Source organism: Malus sylvestris, chromosome 17, assembly GCF_916048215.2.
Source record: "Malus sylvestris chromosome 17, drMalSylv7.2, whole genome shotgun sequence".
Classification (NCBI taxonomy): Eukaryota; Viridiplantae; Streptophyta; class Magnoliopsida; order Rosales; family Rosaceae; genus Malus; species Malus sylvestris.
The window spans coordinates 17,418,038-17,441,563 of record NC_062276.1 but is presented as its reverse complement, the minus strand read 5'-3'; the positions used below and the strand labels follow the sequence as shown (position 1 = coordinate 17,441,563).

Sequence of the window (23,526 nt, the reverse complement as noted above, 5' to 3'; positions counted from 1 at the left end):
GAGCTCTGTAAATGAAGCTTTCGAAGCTGATAGACATGAGTGATGCTCATGAATGTTGACATGAATGATGGTCATGAATGTTTATGTATAATTGACATGAATGATGCTCATGTATAATTTTGGAGTACTGGACATACTTTTGATCACCTAGTGGGTGATAATAACGGCAGGCTGCCGAATAATTTTGGAGTACTAGATGTACTTTTGATCACTTGGTTGATGAAAATAGCGGTAGGCTACCAAATAATTTTGTAGTACTGGACGTTGATAGGAGCATATTTATGCAACTTAGTTAGCTTGTTCTTGTGCATTTATGTTGTTATTTCTTAGTTATTTTAGTACTTTAAGCTATTTTTGTGTGTTTGTAGGTCCAAAGGGCTAAAGTAGCAAGAAAGTGCATTTTGGAGCCTTTTGGAGCAGTTTTGGGCTTGGAATGGATAACACATGCTTGGACCAAGGTAGATGGATGAAATTGAAGATCAAAGGAGGCTAGGAATGAATAATGAGATGAAAGAAATGAAGAAATGAAAATGAAGAACAAAGAGTTCAAAATTGGTAGCCAAAGTGTCTAAAGTTGGAGGTTTCTATTCTTGGAGGTCTTGGAAGTTTCCTAATCCTTCCTCACCTATGTTCCAGCCACAAAAGGATTCCAAAATATGTTAGGACATTTAATTACATATTCTAGAAGCCCTAAACCTTCCCTAAAGTCCTTGCCGCACCAAAATCTGCAACATAATCTTTCTTTCCCCTTCTTTGCCGCAATTCCCTTTCCCTTTCTCTCTAAAATCTGCAACATAATCTTTCTTTCCCCTTCTCTGCCACACATTCCTTTCCTATTTCCTATTAATTTCTGATTGTTACTTATCCTTTTTTATTGTGGAACTAAAATAGCTAAGTTTTAATTCTTTCTTAAACCAAGCCATGTCCATTCACCTTATAAATATAAGTCCTTGCCGCACCATTCCACATCATCCACCCATCCACCCTTCACCATAACTCACCTATATCCATCCACCACCATAATTTACCACTCATCCATCAAACCATACCTTGTGCTGCAACAAAGAGAAGAATGAGGACCCTTGGACATGCTTGCCATTCAAGTTGGATTGCTGGAGCATTTTTAGGTGTTTTCATTCTTTGTTTTCAATGTTTAAGTTTATGTATCTTTGTTTTGCGAACACGTGGAACTAAACCCCTCTTGGCTAGGGGTGATTTCAAAGCCATGATTATGTGTGCAATATGAGTTGATAAATTCCAGTTATGAATTCTTGAATCGTGAATGCAATTGGCTTAACTGTTTGATTGATAACTTGTTTGTGTTTGTTGATTGAGGGTCGACACTTAATTAGCATGCATAAATCTGATGCTAGAGTATAAGGGAGTTTCACATAATCGTTACAAACTTATATTCATATGTAGTGAAGGTCGCTAGTCACGATTGCGTTAAGTTTAATTCCTAGCATGAGTGACATGATGTCATAGTTGCAAGTGCTTTGTCAATGCTTATGATTTTCATTGAACGTAATGATCTTTGATTGTATCTCTATTATGATGTCATGTAGGGAACTTTTGAAGAATGCTTTGGGTTGTCGAATGATGTCATCCAATCCAATAATATAAGGAAAATCTGAGGGTTAACTAGTGATGTCACAGTTAATTTTGGGCATTGTCATTCATAATTCAATGAAGGAGTAACTGGAAATTAATTTGTTTGCATACATGTCATGTGTGGAGAAAGAGCCTCTAGCTAGCCCATCATCCATCTAATTTCCTAAAATTGTTTTCAAATCTGTTTTAAATTACAATCTATTTTGCTATTTTAAATTCGTCCAAAGCAAACCCCCTCTTTACTTTCTTGTTTCAAAGTGTTTAAAATATGTTTTGTTTGTGTTTTTAAGTGTTTTGAGTCAAGTCAAAACCCTAAATTCGTCCAAAGTTGTGTTTAGAGTCAGAAACTGCCTAGTTGATGTTTTTAGGTATTTTTTAGTGTTTTTAAGTTGTTTTGAGTTTTGTGAACCTGTTTTGAGTCCTTGAGTCTATTCAAACGTTTTTAACTTTGTTTTTATGTTTTTGAGTCAGTTTAGAGGTTTTAGCAAGCCCTCATAATCTCTGGTTTAGAACGATCCCTACTTGCATTTATACTACAATTTGACAACAAGAGGGTTTAATTTGAGTGCTTATATATTTTCACACAAGACGTACTTTTGATCACTTGGTTGGTGAAAATAGCGGTAGGCTGCCGAATAATTTTGGAGTACTGGGCGTACTTTTGATCACCTGGTTGGTGATAATAGAGGGCCTAGCCCTTTTGGGCATATAGGCCTTCGCCCTCCACATAACATTCCAGCCCACTATTTTGGGCTTGCCGACATTTTGCCTTTTTTTTTTTGGCATGTCGCCTTCTTTACACATCAGTATAACTATACAATAATTGCTCTAGTTTGCAGAAGACAACTTAATAAAATGTTCATCAATGACAGTGGGTATGGGTTGTAAAGATAAGAGTTTTATCTTTATAGTTGTTTTCCATGAGTGCTAATGGATGATTGAGTGTGGCAGAGGAGAGACATGGGCACGGTGGGAATGATGCTCAATATCTTATCTTTGCAAATTTGCATGCCTGCTTTACAGCAAACACATCCTTAGCTTTTCCATACCATCCACCTTCAAATCAGCAGTAAATTAGTCTTTTAAATACACCCATTTGCTTCTTTTCCTGTTACTTTTTCAGAAAAGTGGGGACATGCATGATGAAAGTTTTCTTTTTCAAAAGTTGATGGCATCTTCTGATGGCTTGCCTTTCCTTGTCTGCTGGATTTCTTCCTCTCTTTCTCTGACTCTCACCAGCCGTTTGGACATGGTCTGGACCGGCCAACGAGCTTTTTTCGGGGCGGAAGCCGACGCTCCTGCTGATTTTTGTCACTCTTCTGATCTCCTCATCGCTTTCCATGCCTTCTATAACTTCAAGATGGAATGTAGAGCTCGAAGACCTTTCGCTGCTGGAAGGCAGAGAGCTCGCAGCGAGGGAGCTCGTCGCCTGCTCTTGCATTTCTATAAGGATAATTTTTGTTTCATCCAATTCCCTTTGAATTTTCAACAACTTATCAACCTCTGCAGGATCTTGGAATTTCGTCAGAGCCTCACTTAAATAAGGCCATGGTTATGTGCCATCCTTTTTTGTAGTCCTCTAAGAATCACCAAAAGTTTTCTGATATTCATCTAGCACCTGGTTGAGCAGAGAAAATGCACTTCGAATGGGATAGTGATCATCCATAAAGCCCAGTGCACATATACCATTGTTGTTGTAAGCATGTACTTTATACTCTTCGTGCTTGACGGACTGACGTTGGCCGGGCGGGGTGCGTATGGCGACGGTGCGACCGACGAAGACAATGAACTCCTTGACGCTGGACCTCTGAAAGTAGCCGAAGTGACTGGTATCAGAGGTGTTAGCCAATATGATGGGGTCAGATTCGTCTAGATTGCACTTGAGGACCAATAAAGTCGTGATCTTCATCTTTCTTCTATGATTTTTCTATTGGTAAGATCTAATCTGTGGGCTGTTGATCGATTTAGGGATCTAGAGATTTGGGGATTTGAAGATTTAGATCGTGGAGAGGTTGAACGCGTCGTGAAGCTCCTTGGTGGATCCGCCATTGATGATCTCGACGAACTCCATGATGTCAATGTGACCATTGCCGTCCTTGTCGAACTCAGCCATAATGCGCTGGACCTTCTTCAGTGAGGCTGTCTCGGAACCGAGATCGTCGAAACACCCCTGAGCTCGTTGCAGGAGATCATGTCGTCGTTGTTCTTGTCGAACTTGTTGAAGACCTTCTTCAACTTCTCCATGGAGACGGCGGTGCCGTCTCCCGAGCCTTTGGAAATCAAATCGCTTTTTGACATCGCAGCAAACATAGTGAGAAATACTTTCTAAATAGATCTTGACCATGGATCTTGACGGAAACACTGACGACAGAAAACTTCAGTAGATAAAATACTCTCATAGCATCTAGAGAATTCGCGAGAAAAATGTGAAATTCAGAAGCAACAACTGAGTCACTGAGACTCGTGGACCATGAAAGAAAAGGAAAAGGTTAATTCAAGTTTCAAGCCAACAACATCGCCCTATTAAAGTCACACGTGTGGTGTCCGTCTGTCCTGTCTCTTGTTCGATGCTGATGGATTGTTGTGCTGGGTTTTTGCAGATCCACGATGGACAGTGGTGAGGTTTCACGGTAGTGAGATGAAAAAATGAAAGAGAAACGACATAGCTTTTTGTGTCGTTTCCCATAGATGGTGCCAAATGTTGATGCACAAAACCAAGGGGTCTTGGAACAACGTAAATCCGACCGTTAATCTGCAAGAAAGTAAAGAACACAAGATGTATCGTGGTTCACCCCAATGTTTGGGCTACGTCCACACTAATGTTGATTGTATTTCTCTGTAACTGTATGTATGGATTACAAGTGTGAGGGGGAGTCTCCCAGAGAAAGAGAGAGTTTGAGAGAGCTTTGCTATGAATATGAGAGCCTCTGTTTGGGGGATGTGAGGCTTGAGGGTTGTGAGGGTGAGGAGTCCCTTTTATAGACTAAGGGCTCTTCCCCTTTTACATAGGTCATGGGCTCAATGTCTGGAAGCCTAAGTAACGAGGCCCAATATAATATGGTACTAACAGTTTTCCTTAATCTCAACTCTTAATCCTTCTTCCAGTTTCATTGCTTTAGTAATCACATCAGGTATCATGTAGGGTGTAAAACGCATCAACTCCTCAAACTTTGCTACATATTATGCCACAATCATTTCATTATGGCCAAGTTTTGCAAACTCTCGAATCTTCATGGCATTCATGGTCTTGGGAAAATACTTTTCCAAGAATATAGCCTCAAAGGTTGTCCAAGTTGTAATCTCAAGATCAAGATGAACCAAAACAGATTCCCGCCAATGATAAGCTTGTCCCTTCAAGTAAGTACAAGCAATGGTTACTTTTAGATTTTCTGGAACTCTTTGGTCATTCATATTTCTTCTAATCTGGCTTAACAATTTCTCCGCTTGCATTGGATTTGGATCACCTCTAAATACTGAAGGTTGGGTCTTGTGAAATTCACTTTGAATCCTCATTATTTGGCCACCACCCTGATTAATGCCTAGACGTTTGAAAATTAAGAAATGAAGCCTAGACCTGCTAAGGCGCCCTCCTAGACCGCCTTGGCACCCGCCTAGACCGTCCAGACCCGTCTAGGCACCCACCTAGGTTGTAGTCACTTAGATAGAAAATAGATAACTTTCATTTTGTATTTTATTTTTTTTTCAATAAATTGTAAGAAACTTATTGAATACTTAAATGAACACACATTATATGCTTGTTCTTCATGTTTTTCCTTATATTCCAATACTTATAATATATATGTCATTCTATTTTGTAGTTTATGATATTTTAAGTATATACAGACACTTATTTACATGAAATATAATAGATCTACTTAAATCTGCTTAGGCCCTAGGTCTTAACCCGCCGCCCGACTAGCGCCTAGTGTCTTTTAGAAACTTGTTTACACATATATGTACAACCATATTTACAATCCTATTTTCGAGCTTGCAACTCTATTTACACAGATTTACATATGTTTACAACTGTATTTACACATATATATACAACATATTGACAATCCTATTTACACATATATACTAAGGGGATCAACATAAAATTAAATGGCACAATTAGTTGCTCAATAAGCGCAGAGTAAACATCGATGATAAACATCCCAAAAACCTAGAACATCAAATCAATTAATCTTGCACCAAATTAAAGGAAAGAAATCCTCTCTGGATCTCTTACACCAAGGTCACCGGTTTAAGTGATTTGGGCCTTTGAAATTTTATCCAACGGCCCAAAATTATTATAGCTTTTAAGGGATCAAAATAGGTGGATCGTTGGATAAAATTTCAAAGGCCCAAATCACTTGATCCGGTGGCCTTGGTGGAAAAGATCTTGAGAGGATCTCTTTCCAATTTAAACAACCCCAAAAATTTTAATTTGTAGCCCAAAAACTCACCTTGCTTAAATCTTTTCTAACGAAGCAAACAGAGCTTTCCTCCTACTCTTCTTTAACCACTGCACACAAAAGAACACAAATTACTCTTTAAATACTAAAATTGAAAATCTTATTTAATAAATTATCCAAAACTTCATAAGCTTATCAAAATAAGCCTCCGTGATAACAATAACACTCAAATTGATCTTTTGTTTCCCGACATTTTCTTAACTACCAAGTAGAGGAAACTTGTGTTAAACTAAACAGGTAGGGGTGAATGAGGCAAAATATCATGTTGGTTTAAAACTACTCGTAACATGTTGCCGTTGGCTTAGGCCCTGGTGAATGACTATTTTCAGTTCTTCTTCTTCTTCTTCCAAACATAAAAAAAAATATTTAAAAAAAAAAAAAAAAAAACATGTTGCCGTTTAACATATTAAACCAAGGATCAAACAATTTAGTACTGGAAAACCAAAATAAGATGAGAAACTGATGGAGAAATTAACCTGATACACGATAAGCGTTAGATTTTCAAAGAATCATACTCCATGTCGAATCACATTTTGAGCTTGGCTACTTTTCATTTTCACTCTACCCTTGATTTGTTCTTTTTTAGTAGACCTTCTAACCCAACATCCATTCACATAGATAATTGTCCCCAACTACACCAATATTATCCAAATGTAATCTAATTCTTAGCCAATTAACTGAGTATACCAAAGAATCAAATAAAACACAAATTCCCTAAGTTTGGCATCCCAATAATCAAATAAAGAAGGGGATAAAAACGATAACTTTAACACAATAATCTTGAAATTACTGTTTGTGATTGCAGATGTGATTATTTGAGTTTTTATGTTAATACATCTCATCTTTCAAATTTTTATGTGATTATTTGTTTTGTTATTCAATAGAATCTTCTCACTTCAACTAAAACTCATCAATCTTGTGTTGGAAAACATAACAAAATAGAAACGAATGAATGGTAGAGAAGTTAATTTTTCAAACCAAATAATGTAGAGAAATTATCAACCGTGTCTTGCAATTTTCAACAGAAAAAAAAAATAAATAAATTCAAGTGTCATCTCTAACAACAATTCACAAAAGCCATTTTCCTAGAAAATGAGTTAATGAAAATAATGTACTAATATTTTTTAGTGACACACTAGAAAATTGCAACGATAATCCATCTACTAACTGAAAAGCAAGAGATCAAAATTTTACAAAGGAAAAAAATAATGTCAGTTGCCACTTAGTAGACCTGGCATTCGTGTCGTGTTTTTCGTGTTTATCTCGTTTTCGTATCATACTTGATATCTTAACGGGTCGTGTCGTGTAACACCCGTTAAAATAAACGGGTAAAATGACCCGACCCGAAATCGACCCGATAATATTAACAGGTAATATGACTCGACCCGTTACCCGTTAAAGAAAATATATTTTAAACCAATAAATAATCAAATGAAAAACATAATACTAAATAAGTATATATATATCATATTATCACATCCAAAACATAACAACGCATTTTTCTTTTAAGTATATTTTCACTTATCTAAAGTCTTTACTAGTTTTTTAATTAATGTAGAAGTGTAAAAAAATATTAAAAATATATATAAACGCTTGTAATGACAAGCTTTACAACTTTCATGAAGAGCTTAACTTTGAAATTTGCCACTATAATCATATAAATCATAGATCAAAATTTAACCGTTGATTGTTGTTTACATTTACACTTCATTGTTCTCATCAAATTTATATTTTTCAGATTTTTTTTTTTTGAAAACTTGATCTATTAGACGATGCAGGAAGATGAACGGTTTGGATTGTTGATATTATATTCAGAGTTTTACGGTTAGTGAAAATATTGCTTGATGTTTATAAAGTTTCTACAAACTATATGACATCGACTCATATTTCAGTTAACCGTAAATATCGAAACGTGATATCAAAGATCTGAACCGTTCATCTTCTTACATCCATCAGATGATCATGTTTTCAAAAAAGAAAATTTTAAAAATGTAATTCAGTAAGAAGAATAAAATGTAAATGGCAATCGACGGTTAAATATAAATTTAAGGTTTATGAATTATAGTGTTGGATTTCAAAGCCGACCCCTTTATGAAAATTGTAAAGTTTGTCACTATGAGTGATTGTATATTTTTTTTTTACAGTTTTTACACTTCTACAATAATTATTATTAATTTTATTAATTTTGCCCTCATATAAAAAACATTATTCATGAAAGTTTGGAGGATTTTAAAAATCTAAACGATAATGCAAGTGTAATCATTATCTACTCGTAGAGGAATAATGATGAATCATGAGTGTTTATATATTCTTTCACATTTTTCATACTTGTATGTATGTCTTCTTAGCTCTTGCCTATACAAATACTATATTAGTTTATTTTAATTTTGAACATCATGTTAAGTAAAATTTATCCTAATAATGATAATAAGGAACTCTCATAATAAAAATAAATAATGACTAAAACTTTTTTTTTTTAAATTTATATAGAATAATAATACAAAACTATATATTTAATATAGAATATATTGTATATATTAATATGGCTATTGTATTTTATAATAAATCTTTTAGTAATTAAACTTTAAAATTATTAAAATAAATTTTTTCTTAACGGGTCGAAACGGGTTACCCACATGTTACCCGCATGTATACCAGTTAAGAACCCGTTATTAATGGGTTCTTAACGGGTCACCCGATAATGACCGGATAAGTTATCGTGTTGTTCCGAAACCCGCTATTTTAGTATCGTTTTCGTGTCTGTCACCGTGTCGTGTCAAAAATTGACAGGTCTACTTAGTACTACAGTCTAGTGGTATTCTCTTCACTCATAAGTGAGAGGTCTTAGGTTCAAATCTTATGGATGGCGAATTCAATACCAAATTAGGTTGCCCATTGTGTGGCTTAACCAAAATCCCCCTTGCCTTAATGTAAAAATCCTAAACTAAGAGATGGAGATATCTGATGTTGAAAAGTGATTAAATTGCTATCTTAACAATCAATTTAACCTATATACACCTACAGGTATTAGCAAATAACTGAATGTAAAACAATAAACATAGATGAGAGGATTGAGCAATTAGGAATTCTACCATTTATGTGAAAAGGATAACATGCATTAAACTTCAAACAACCCTACCTTTACTTGGAGCCTTAGGAACTTCACGTAATCCATTATCTCATCAAGCATGGCAGCTGTACCGTCTGCACAAAACAGAATTACAGAGAATACAGATGATGAGGTCTCAAGAAGCCGTAACAATATGCAAAATCCACAAGGCAGCAACATTGAAATTATTTTGCTACAAAATTTGGCAGATAATCACCTCTGAAATGCCGTTAGTACGTCATCGCTCAATCAAACCAACTAATTAATAATCGCACACCAACAAAATTAAAAATGCAAGATTTATTAATTTCTCACATCAGATTTTATCAATATATGAAATTGTTAACTTACCCAATTAGACCAAGCAAGAAGAAGCTTACAAATTAAATCGTTAAACGTTACACTGTGATCTAAAATAAAGTATATAGTTTGTTTACAAATCAAAACGAAGTGCTATCAAAGGAAAAAGTTTAAGATGTTGAAAATACAAAACTGGATTGGGCAACCGTATCTTTTATCGGTAACTAAACAAATAATTTAGAATGATACAAACCCAATTCTGGCTCATTTGGCTCCTCTCATCCTTAGCTCTATATTTCAAAGGTTGAGTAGCCATTTTGCAGAAGTTGTGAAGTAATCACCATTTGAAGATTGAGAATAACCCACATTGACATTGCACAAAATTTTATAGAAAAGGGGACAAAATAACATTGACTACGGTCTAATGGCATTCCTTTTCACTTTTAAGTAAAAGGTCTTAAGTTCAATTATCGGCAAAAGCAAATTTGAACCACACCCCCTCCCTTTAGTATGGAAAGTATCGTTTGTCCAATAAAAAAAAAAGAATGTTGTAGGCCTATTTGATTGAATGATCTAGGGTTTAGAGAGAGAGAAGGGGTCGGCCACTATTAGAGAGAAGAGAGATTGATTTAATTGCGAGGTATATTTGATTCACTCTATTGTGCCTTTATTTATAGTAGTAGAATAGGTAAAAACCTTTCCCTTTAGGATTACAACATTTAATAGGTAATCTAGTCCTAATAGGAATATAACATACTTTCCCATATCTCCTAGGATTTACAAAATCACATTCCTATTCTAAATATGACTGCAACACTCCCCCTTGAGTGTGTAAATACTTAACAAAACATTGCATCAAATCTTCAGCAGATAAGGTAGAATAGTTGATGAAGTCATCGGCATAACGGGTGATCGTGAGTCTCAAATTTATTTAAAGTATGCATTTGTAGTAAAACTCACAAAACCTCGCTATGGTAAAACAAGGCATGGGGAAAACCCATAGACTAAGGAGAAAAGTGAGAAGTATGCATAATGTCTAAAATGAACGTTAAACTGGACAAAGGTAGTGAACTCAATGGAGTATGATCATCCCAGGATGGGTGCCTCATTAAAACCTCGTTAGGTAGCAAAAACTCAGTGGGAAAAATGCTCTTAATCATAGGAAAAAGAGTACATTAAGATCATGTGAGTATGCTTCTAGATACTCCCCTTAAGTTAGACATAACTTATAAATAAGAGAACTACAAGCAATTCAACTCAGATAATTTACGCATACCGATTCCTTGGATGAGCTTCTGTAATGTAGACTTGGGCAATGACTTGGTGAAGAGATTGGCCAGGTTGTCCTGGAATGGATTTGCTTGACTTAAATGTTCTGATGCTATTGCTGCTGGTGTGAGTAAAAGAACTTTGGCGCTATGTGCTTCGTGTAGGAAGGTCAACGAATGATGTAAGACCACTAGTGCTTCAAATGTGTCCCATAACTTATCTTAGCCAAGAGCACTAACGCGATGCTTTATGTAGGGCGAGAATCTCAGCATGGTTTGACGAAGTCTCAACTAGCGTTTGCTTGGTAAACCTCCAAGATATAGCGATGTCTCCAACGGTAAAGACATAACCTATTTGAGAACGTGCTCTATGTGGGTCAGACAGATATCCAGCATCTGCGTAACCAACAAGGCGAGAATCAATCCGAGTACCATAGGAGGCGGTAACACTTGGAGATTCGCGGGTATAGAACAAGCCTAAATCCGTAGTACCCTTGAGGTAGCGGAAAATGTCTTTAACACCATTCTAGTGCCTACTTGTGGGCACATTGCTGTGTCTAGCCAATAAATTCACAGCGAAGGAGATGTTGGGTCTAGTGCACTGAGCCAAGTACAATAAAGCCCCAATTGCACTCTGGTAAGGAACTTCGGGTTCCAAAATCTTTTTCTCATCCTCCTTTGGACAGAAGGGATCTCGTTTAGCATTTAGAGTCTGAACGACCATGGTTGTACTTGAAGGCTTCGCTTTATCCTTATTAAAACGACGCAACACCTTTTGGGTGTAGTTCGATTGATGTACTAGGATTCCATCCGAACAATGCTCGATCTCCAGGCCGACATAGTATTGACTTTTCCCTAGATCCTTCATCTTAAATTTCGATTTCAAGTGTGCAACAATTTCCTCAAGCTCTATGGGAGTCCTAATGAGATTCATGTCATCGACATAAACTGCAGCGATTGCAAATTCGGAAAGTGACTTCTTTATGAACACGTATGGGCATAGTTTGTTGTTCATATAACCCTGACTTGTCAAATATTTACTCAGACGGTTATTGATGCAATGAAAGTTAAGCACTCAAATTAAACCCTCTTGTTGTCAAATTGTAGTAAAAATGCAAGTATGGTTCGTTCTAAATCGGGGATTAGGAGGGCTTGCTAAAACCTCTAAACTAACTCAAAAACATAAAAACAAAGTTAAAAACATTTAAATAGACTCAAAGGACTCAAAACAGATTCTAAAGACGCAAAACAACTTAAAAACACTCAAAATTGCCTAAAAACACTTACTGTACAGATTTGACTCTAACACAACTTTGGATGAATTTAGTGTTTTGGTTTGAATCAAAACACTCAAAAACACTAACGAAATAGAAATTTAACACTTTGAAACAACAAAGTAAAAGGGGGATTTTGGTTTTGACGAATTCGAAACAAACAAACAACTTATAAAATTAGACAGATTGTAAAGCGAATTTAAGAAATGAGATGATGGATGGATTAGTTAGAGGTCCGTTCTTCGCACATGACACACTTGTACATGAATTGATTTCCAATTGCTTTTCAATAAACTATGATGCTCAACACCCTAGATTAACCGTGATGCACAAATTAACCCTCAGATTTTCCTTTACTCATTGAATTGGATGAATGCATGCGACAACCTAAATCATTCTCTAAAAGTCCCCTATACGAATGCATAATAGAGATACAATCAGAGATCATTACGTTCAATGAAAATCATAAGTGTTGACGAGGCAATTATAACTATGAATGCATGATACAATTGCCAAGAATTCAATTAACGCGATTGTGATAAACAACCTTCACTACTCATGAATATAAACTTGTAACGATTAGGTGAAATTCATTTATATTCTAGCATCTAATTCATGCATGAAAACTAAGTATGCATCCTTAATAAACATACAAGAATCAGTTATGAATAAAATAGATAATTGAATTGCAATCACAACTTATCAAATCACAATTGGAAGAAATCAATTCAAATCTAAGCATGTTCATGGCTTCAAACTTCCCCCTAACTAAATAGGGGTTTAGCCACTCATAATTGCAACAAAATTAGAAAATAACAAAGTAGACATTGAAAGCAATAACGAAGTACACCTAAAACGCTCCAAAGTTCCAAGCTTGAAAAGCCAAGGACCTTTGTTTTCACCACCTTGTTATAGCACAAGTGTCTAGGATGTGTATGGATATATGGATGGAATGGATTTGCACGGCTAAGAGATGAAAGTGTATGGATTGGTTGTTGGAAATGTGCCCTAAAGCCAATCATATGATGATACTTTACGGACATTTCACATGTTAAACTAATCTAGTTTAATATAAAGGGCAAAGATTATTGTTTGAGCCGTCTCATATAAATGTTATATGCTTAAACGATAAAGTCCAAGGAATATGTGATTGGGAGAATGTAATCTAATGAAGTTAGATTCATGAGACCATTCTTTCGTAGACACATCCTAAATGTTCCTGATCATAGGATTGCCAATTGGGCATTGACAGTCCATCAAGATCGGTACGTGCTATGTCTTCTCTCAAGGAGAGTGACTAGTCTCTAGTCAATGGTGTGTGTGACATCAAGACAAGTACGTAGGTGCTCAATAGAGAATGAGTTCACTGAACGTGATCGACGAAGAGTTCTCATACTCATGTCACATGAGAACTCATGGTTGGGATAATGCAAAGTAGTCCTTTGACCTGAGGCATCATAGTTGTCTTGTGGTTAAGTCCTTGATCTTTAATTATGTCAAAGTCACTCCATCAGGAGGGTGTCCACGGCATCGTTGGGGTTAAGTCACTTAGCCATGGAGGCAAGTGAATGCGCAACAAGGGATCTCTAACCTTCAAACTGTTTGAGGGAGAATACTCTATGATATGATTTAGAATCTCTGGCCAGAGTATGAATGAGATTTAGAAAAGTCGTTCTAAATCACATTCAAGGAAATCATATAAGCACACGAATCACATTGGATAGTAGACATGAACATATAAACTATCAAACCAAACAATGTGGTCAAGAGTATTAGATTAGAGAAAGACCGTATTGCATTTGTAATCCCAAACTGAATAGGTTCTCTAACCTCTTCTGATTAGCTTGGGTAACCATGATATGCTGCTAGGTGTCACTCATGGTTTGTGGAAGCCCTAAACGTGTGTAATCACTAAAGGGAGAATTGAAAGTAAGTTTCAAATTCACAATCGATGTAAAAATGGTTTTAATCGCCCACTGCCTCGCTAAAAGGAACCTAATGGATCGCACACCATAAGAGGTGGAGATTGGAGATTAAACGGAGATGAGTAAGAATGATTAAATGGTTTAATCATTTATTTATGGCAAGGATTAATTAATATGTTAATTAATCAAACGAATAAGTTCATTAAAGACCTCGGGGATAGTTTTGGACCTTAAGGCCCAATGGGCTTCGAACGTCAAGTCCATTGACTTAAGTTGTATGACAACTTAATGAATACTGATTCACAAAGGCCTAATTAGCCCAAAATACCCTAGGGCCGGCCATGATGCTAAGGGTAGTGAACTTGGACTTATTTACAAGTTTGCCACTCAAATGAATAAAAGTATAAATATGACTTTATAGCCTAAAATTCATTAGGGTTTTTTTTTTGGAGAAAATTGGAGAGAACATGTCTCTCCATTTCTCTCTAAAGAGGCCGGCCACCTTGTGGGGTACATCTAGCAATCCTACTACTCCAAGGTCACTCATATCTTCTCCAATCTCTCCTTGGTGAAGAGACTTAGAGGTTCCCTATTTTGGGAACTTGGAGAAACCTATTCTTCTATCCAAATCCATAGATTTAAGATGCAAGGAATGAAGGCCCTCTCTTTGGGTGATTAGCCTTTGCTTATGCAAAGAGGAATCTTCAAAGGTATAAATTTCAACCCACTTTGTTTTGAGTTGATTAATGGTTCACCAATCTACTAGGCTTTGAATTTCTTGGTTAATGTTTTGTTTTTAAGTGCATGCTAGCATGATTCCGCCTTTAATTGTTAATTGCATGCTATATGATGTTGCTTAAATGAACATGTTTTTCACAAAATCATCCTTCAAGTGGTATCAGAGCCTAGGTCTAGTGGTTGGTGAATCCTTTTGGGTTTTGTAGTTCATAGTTTGTGATTTAAAAGTTGTAATATGTTACAAGCTTTATTCTTGTTTTTTGAATGTAAATTTTGCTAGAAAATTTGCCATCTCAAATGTTGTAGATGTAGTTCATATGAGCATGAATATTGGAGCTAAAATTTGGTGCCATGACTTTGGGAATTTTCGGCCAAATACAAAGGGTGGATTTTTGGGTTCTTGTTTGACTTGTTAAAAGTGTTTTCAAGTGACTTTTGGAACCCTTATGTACCCTAGTTTGGTTAGATGTTATTTCCCTAAAGTTTGAATGGTTTTGGAATGTTTTTGGGTGGAAAAAGTTCATGGAAAATTTTTGGGTTTTTCATGAATGTTCTTCATTGTTCTTGACATTTTTGCCAAGAACAAAAAGGTTTGTGTTTTGATTCAAAGTTTTGATTTATTTCATAAAGTTTATGTTTTATGTTTTTCAAATGATTTATTGCATAAGATATTTATTTGAATGGTGATAGAAATAATGGTGGGTGTGAAAGGATTAATTCCCTTTCACACACACCACTTGTGCACTTGCATGCTTTATGTCAAAACTCACAAATCAACACACACATCACTCATATCCTCTTCCAAAACCGGCCACCCCTTAGTGGGGGTACTTTTGGGGCCTTTTATGCAATTACATAAAGTTTTGATACTTTTGTGTATTTGCACTTTGGCCCAAAAGTTTACGTTTTTACGTTTAGGTCCAAAAACGCTAAAGGACAAATTGTTTTGTTCCTTTAATGAAGTTTTTACATTGATTAAATTTTGGGTTCTATTGTAATTACATGAAGTAGTGGACTTTTGTGTCTTTACAAAGTGACCCCAAAAGTTTTGCAATATAGCCCAAAAGTTGAGGTTAATTGCTTTATGGCCCAAAAGTTGTGGTTATTGCATGATGGCCCAAATTAGGTAGAGAACAAAATTGTTTTGTCTCTTTAAATGAGAATTGGATTTTCATTTTGTTTAGCTCCATTTAAATCAATTTTATGGATACAAAAACCAAATGAAAATGTTGCATTCAATTTAATTAGTTAAAGTGTTAATTAATTAAAGGGTGATTATGAACCTAAGCCTAATAAAATTGAGCTATGTGATAGGCCGTTTCAAATTTGTTTGAACCATGGGAATGTGTAGATTAGATTTTGGTTGTAATTTGATTTGATCAAATGTTGTAAAAGGGCTTAAGCTCTTCTTTACTTTAAAGTAATTTGTTTTATGCAAATGTTGTAATGAGCATAAGCTCACCTTTACTTTGAAGTACTTCTTTCTTGCTTTATATGATATGCATGAAAATGAAGTAGTTGGGTCCAACGCCCCTAAGACAACACGCCTTAATGTGATTAAATGCGTAACTAAAATCAATCACCATCCCTAGACCGAGATTCAACACAAGGCTCGTGTTGAATCTAAACAAAGGTTCATAATCATCCTAAGGCCCTAAGGCAACTATATAGTCCATCAAATGAATGCAAAGGTTATGTTAGTAGTATCATATACTCTTGCTTTAAAAACCGTTTTATAAGCATAGTGGGAGTATTATATACAACTAAAACAATCATATGGACCAATAGTTGTAATAGGACCAAAATAGTTTTAATAGAGATTAAAATGTATGTTTATATGTGATGAGACCTAAAACCCTCAACCAAACCATTATTAAGTTGATAAGCGTGAGAGTGCTTAGAACACTCTTTCGTAGGCCTTCCACCGTGGTGGGCTCCAATCGTTTATGACTTGTACACCGGCTTCACCCTATCATGGGGGAGTACAAAGTGCATGCTTATACTCAGGAGGAATCCATAAACATATGATGAGGTTAGTGTAGGCAACGAGGATAGTCAATATCATATCATTGTGAGGCTATTCTTGAACCCCTTCACGAACTAAGCATGGTGGGAATGACTTAACTAAGTGCAATGGAGCCAATATCATATCATTGTGAGGTGACATTCTCTAGAGGCCAAATAAGATGGGTACTTGCATTAGTTGCAAATGAGTAAGCGTACTCTCTCATTATTATTAATGCTAGCCAATATCATATCATTGTGAGGTGGGCTTGGTAATAGTGAGCCTCCCATAACCTACTAAGAGTTTCATCCAAAACTCTCGAATTCCAATGAGGGATATGGAATTTGCCAAAAATAGTGGGTGGTGCTATTTGATTTAAAGACCCGAATCAAATGGCTTAAAATCAATCAATTTATATTCGTTATGTATTTGTTTACCAATATATTTGCAAACGCTATCCAACACTTGACAAATAAAAGCCGAAAGTTTAGTTTCCGGACTTAGTACTACAAAACCATAGATTGTCTTTAATGGCTTGTAAATGTACCTAAGTAGTCTCATCCTCACAATCTTCCTATTGATAATGTATCATTAGAAGAATATGTTAGAAAAGTCTATCATAAAGAGGACAACAATTTTAAATGTCATAATTCTTCAATTACAAATTGTTGTATGAAGAAATAGGAGTTGCTTTGAACAACTCTTAGTCAATGCAAACACTTAGTGCTTGTTTCTTTGTTAAATAAACAAAGAACTTAAGAAGAAAGCACAAAGGCATGGACACTTAATGTGCCATGATTCTTCACTTACAAATTGTTGTATGAAGAAATGAGAATTGCTTTGAACAACTCTTGAAAGTTTGTAATTATGTTTAGAACATAATGGTTGGTTGACAAAAATAGTGCATCAACATGGACTTATGATGATTTTGAATCATTGAGTGTTGAAGTGTTAGAACACTTCTAGAGACGGGAACTAGGCAAGGACTTCACCTTTGTGTCCCTATCCTAATCGTTCACTAAGTTTATTGTAAACTATGTAGTGTACAATAAACACATGCTCTCCAAAATGTTTGATGTGTATAACACAATTGAAATAAGTTTCAAGAGAGATAGTGGGAGTTTAGGGACCTTGACTATGGTAGTCAAAGGAGAAGTCAAATGAAGAAAGCGAAATAACTCCAAGGGAACAAACTTTCTTTATGAAATGATGGACATTGGAAGGGGTATTTGCAATAAATGTCTTGCAAGTGTCAAGAACACACCTTTCGAAGGTGTTGTAAATTGTTCTTGAATAGTTCAAAACAGTTGGTTCTTCTACTTGAATGTTTGATTCCGTATTAGTAACTATGTTTTACAATCGTTGTAAAAGTGTGGCTAATAAGAAGTAGAAGATTAATGAGAGAAGAGAAAGTACTTCACATTCGGAAAGTGAATAAAATATAGATTTCTGCGAAAGCAGATGGTACTTACTTCCTCATATGAACTACCAAAGAAATTGGAAAAACCAAAGATTGTCTTTACATTCCAATTTTAAGGAATTTAATTCCGTCACTATAGTAGAGATGGATGAATGTTTTGTTTGACAAAACATTGTTCTTTATTAATCAATGATTGGATTATAGTAATCTAATTGATTGTCTCTATAGTAGAGATGATATGGTAGTGTTAACTGTTTAGAATACAACGATGCTTAAAACCCAAAAGGTTGCAAGGTAGTGACTAATCCCAACTAAAGTTGTGATACCTCTAAAAACATAAATTGCAAGTTAGTCATAGATGGATACTTAGGATCGTTAGATCCGGATCCAATGCCTTCTTGTTAAAATTGTATAGAGGCAAAATGTTTGAATCTTCATTCTTTTGGAAAGAATAAAGAATCACAAAGTTGTTGAGGTTAATTCACTTAGATGTTAGTGGCACTTGTCCACAACATAATACTACTCATGTTGTTTGACATTCACCGAAGATCACCCTCGGTTGGACTATAGTTTATTTTAAATAAACACAAATCCGAATACTTTGCAAAAGGTTTCAAAGAATTCAAGAAATGTAAGTTGATGAGTAAGACGTCTAAAGTATTTACATCCTTAGATTTGATCCAAGGAATGGTAACACTTTAGAATAGTTTTCTTGAAAGATATCAAGGAAAGAAGCATCATAAGATAATAAATTTCTCCATTAGGAGAAGAACGAACTTGAATAAGATTTAGTTCGTTGGATATTATCAATTACCCATATATAGGATATATATGCTTCTAAGACAATATGATTGTCAATTAGAAGATCTTCCAAAATTTTCATAACTCCATAAGATGTAGTTGGAAAGAAAGACAAATCTCAAGCATGTTAAGATTTGGGGTTGTGTGCTAATAAGCAATATTTGTTTGATAACAATCTTGTGGGATATCCTTAAATTAACTTTTGGATATCGCTTCTATAAACCAACTAACAAATGTTGTTTTGTTGGGTAGTTCATTGTAATCCTACAATGTGATTTGCCTAAGAGCAAATGAACGAGGGATAGAACTCAAAGAATGGTTCTTTGAGAGACAAGAAAGTAATCAACAAATATAACAACCTAGTTCCTATACCTCAAGCTCCAAGGTAGTCGATAAGGATTTATAAACCGTCTCAGTTGAATGGTTTTTTGAACTTTATGACTAAGTCATAGAGTTGCACCTCTTAATTCGAAAGAACTAAGAATGAAAATCCTTATGACTACAATGAGTGTATATATATGATATATACTCAAGGAAATGGTAAAGTATCATTTGACTCGAAATAATGAAACCTTCATAGCTAATTGGTAGCTTAAGGTGACTACAATCAAAGAGAATGGTTGACTTTGAAGGAACCATTTTTGACGTAGTCTTAGTTTCAATTAATTCGAAGATTGCTAGCTACAACTAAATGGTGATTCAATGTTTGGACATAATATAGGTTTCCGAAACCATTATTAAGATAGTCATGATAATATATGTCTAAAACTATGAATCACAAGACATGTAAGTTGTAGAGATCCATCCATCATGGATCTTAGCAAGCTAGTGGGAGCTATAAGCGTCTTATGAGAAAAAGGGTCAAATCGTTTGCTTTCTCATAAAGATGTAAATGAATCTTTTGTTTACTAGGTTTACAAAAGATTAGTGGGAGTTAATCATATTCCTAAATTTGTGTATATATATATATATATATATATATATATATATATATATATATATATATGTATGTGATATATATGAATGTATATATGATATATTAATTTTGGAATTGAAAAGAATATTTCTTCGTTAAAGTTATGACTTTAAGCATTCTATAACGATAGAATGTATATGGGAGACATAGTCTATATACATGGGATAGAAATCTATAATGATAGATTTTTTAGGATATAATTGGATTATATCAATTCCTAATAATAGACAAAAGATGCTAGGAAGTTTCTCATATGATGATAAACTTTAATCAGAAGAACAACTCTAGTGAGACTAGGAGGTAGCTCTTCTCAAAGGGAACGTACCCTTTGACTCCCAAAGAAATAATGCGTAAATAAGAATCCTTTATGCATACGCATAAAGGTGATTTATGTATTTCATATTGTATGAAAAACATTGATATGAGTTGTACCTAGAACGGTACAAGACGATATCAGTGCAAGCCCAGGATCAGAACCATGGCAACTGTCAAGTGAGTCCTTAAGTATTTAAGAAATACTAAAGGATAAATTCCTCAAAGATCGAGGAAGAATTAGAGTAACGTAATGGAAGCGTAAATGTATTAGATTATGAATCTAATCCATCATTGGATGTTTCTTCATTATGAATGAAGAGATAAACGAATATCTCTTTATTATGACTAAAGAGATATTTGGATGGAAACATTAAAGTAATGACTTTAGTGTGTTCCATTATGAATGCAAAATATATTGCCATATAGAAGTTTGCAACAATGTTGTTTGGATGGGAAAGTTCATTTAGTGAACTCTCTATTCGGTTCCAACCAGAAAGTGTATCTAGTGTACTGACACTATAACACTAATGGGGCGATAGCTCAAGCCTGGGAATCAAGGTCTCATCAAGATCCGAACTCAAATGAGAGACTGAACCACATGATTGAGAATCATGTATAATGGTGACGTCGTTATTCTCAAGGTTGCTTCTATGGATAACATATAGATATCCATTGTCTAGGCCTACTATTCAGCCATTTATGAAATGACTACAAAAGAGGTATCATCACTGATGACTAAGCTGATTGGCTATAGTGCAAGTGGGAGATTGTTGGAAATGTGCCCTAAAGCCAATCATATGATGATACTTTACGGACATTTCACATGTTAAACTAATCTAGTTTAATATAAAGGGCAAAGATTATTGTTTGAACCGTCTCATATAAATGTTATATGCTTAAACGATAAAGTCCAAGGAATATGTGATTGGGAGAATGTAATCTAATGAAGTTAGATTCATGAGACCATTCTTTCGTAGACACATCCTAAATGTTCATGATCATAGGATTGCCAATTGGGCATTGACAGTCCATCAAGATCGGTACGTGCTATGTCTTCTCTCAAGGAGAGTGACTAGTCTCGAGTCATTGGTGTGTGTGACATCAAGACAAGTACGTAGGTGCTCAATAGAGAATGAGTTCACTGAACGTGATCGACGAAGAGTTCTCATACTCATGTCACATGAGAACTCATGGTTGGGATAATGCAAAGTAGTCCTTTGACCTGAGGCATCATAGTTGTCTTGTGGTTAAGTCCTTGATCTTTAATTATGTCAAAGTCACTCCATCAGGAGGGTGTCCACGGCATCGTTGGGGTTAAGCCACTTAGCCATGGAGGCAAGTGAATGCGCAACAAGGGATCTCTAACCTTCAAACTGTTTGAGGGAGAATACTCTATGATATGATTTAGAATCTCTGGCCAGAGTATGAATGAGATTTAGAAAAGTCGTTCTAAATCACATTCAAGGAAATCATATAAGCACACGAATCACATTGGATAGTAGACATGAACATATAAACTATCAAACCAAACAATGTGGTCAAGAGTATTAGATTAGAGAAAGACCGTATTGCATTTGTAATCCCAAACTGAATAGGTTCTCTAACCTCTTCTGATTAGCTTGGGTAACCATGATATGCTGCTAGGTGTCACTCATGGTTTGTGGAAGCCCTAAACGTGTGTAATCACTAAAGGGAGAATTGAAAGTAAGTTTCAAATTCACAATCGATGTAAAAATGGTTTTAATCGCCCACTGCCTCGCTAAAAGGAACCTAATGGATCGCACACCATAAGAGGTGGAGATTGGAGATTAAACGGAGATGAGTAAGAATGATTAAATGGTTTAATCATTTATTTATGGCAAGGATTAATTAATATGTTAATTAATCAAACGAATAAGTTCATTAAAGACCTCGGGGATAGTTTTGGACCTTAAGGCCCAATGGGCTTCAAACGTCAAGTCCATTGACTTAAGTTGTATGACAACTTAATGAATACTGATTCACAAAGGCCTAATTAGCCCAAAATACCCTAGGGCCGGCCATGATGCTAAGGGTAGTGAACTTGGACTTATTTACAAGTTTGCCACTCAAATGAATAAAAGTATAAATATGACTTTATAGCCTAAAATTCATTAGGGTTTTTTTTTTGGAGAAAATTGGAGAGAACATGTCTCTCCATTTCTCTCTAAAGAGGCCGGCCACCTTGTGGGGTACATCTAGCAATCCTACTACTCCAAGGTCACTCATATCTTCTCCAATCTCTCCTTGGTGAAGAGACTTAGAGGTTCCCTATTTTGGGAACTTGGAGAAACCTATTCTTCTATCCAAATCCATAGATTTAAGATGCAAGGAATGAAGGCCCTCTCTTTGGGTGATTAGCCTTTGCTTATGCAAAGAGGAATCTTCAAAGGTATAAATTTCAACCCACTTTGTTTTGAGTTGATTAATGGTTCACCAATCTACTAGGCTTTGAATTTCTTGGTTAATGTTTTGTTTTTAAGTGCATGCTAGCATGATTCCGCCTTTAATTGTTAATTGCATGCTATATGATGTTGCTTAAATGAACATGTTTTTCACAAAATCATCCTTCATTGGTGAGATGTAGTATGGCTAGATGAATGGATGGAGGTCACGGCAAGGAAATTGTGTTTGTGAATGAAGTTGTGAGATGTGAAATGTAGTGTCTTTGGATGATGGCCCCCAAATTATGGTGAAGGGTGGATGTATTTATAGGCTAGGGAGAGAAGTGTATGAAGTTGTAATGAGTGGATGTAATGGGTGTAGTGGGTGAGTGTTGTGGTAATGAGTGGATGTAATGGGTGTAGTGGGTGGATGTTTGGTAATGAGTGGATGTAATGGGTGTAGTGGATGAGTGTTTAGTAATGAGTAGTGTTTGGTAATGAGTGGATGTAATGGGTGTAATGGGTGAGTGTTTGGTAATGAGTGGATGTAATGGGTATAGTGGGTGGATGTTTGGTAATGAGTGGATGTAATGGGTGTAATGGATGAGTGTTTGGTAATGAGTGGATGTAATGGGTGTAGTGGGTGGATGTAATGGGTGTAGTGGATGAGTGTTTGGTAATGAGTGGATGTAATGGGTGTAGTGGATGGATGTTTGGAGAATGGATGTGTTGGGTGAAATGAGTGGATGTAGTGGTAGGTGAATGTGTTGGGTGAAATGAGTGGATGTAGTGGTAGGTGAATGGATGTGTTAGGTGAAATGAGTGTGCTAAAATGGTTATTTCTAGGGAGAGGATGATGCACAAACTTCAAATTTCGTCCATTCCTTTTGCTCCAAGCATATGTCATCCATTCCATGCCCAAAAA

The 23,526-nt window shown here is 35.6% G+C and overlaps 1 protein-coding gene and 1 pseudogene across 1 annotated transcript; both read right to left on the bottom strand.

The window, feature by feature from the left end:
• Positions 1 to 2,722: 2,722 nt before the first annotated feature.
• LOC126611862 (VAMP-like protein YKT61) lies at positions 2,723 to 3,618 on the bottom strand. The gene is given in 1 exon segment (XM_050280190.1): positions 2,723 to 3,618. A coding segment is annotated over 1 exon segment (798 nt). The 5' UTR covers positions 3,521 to 3,618.
• Positions 3,608 to 3,909, bottom strand: LOC126611860 (polcalcin Phl p 7-like; annotated as a pseudogene).
• Between the last annotated feature and the right edge of the window lie 19,617 nt (positions 3,910 to 23,526).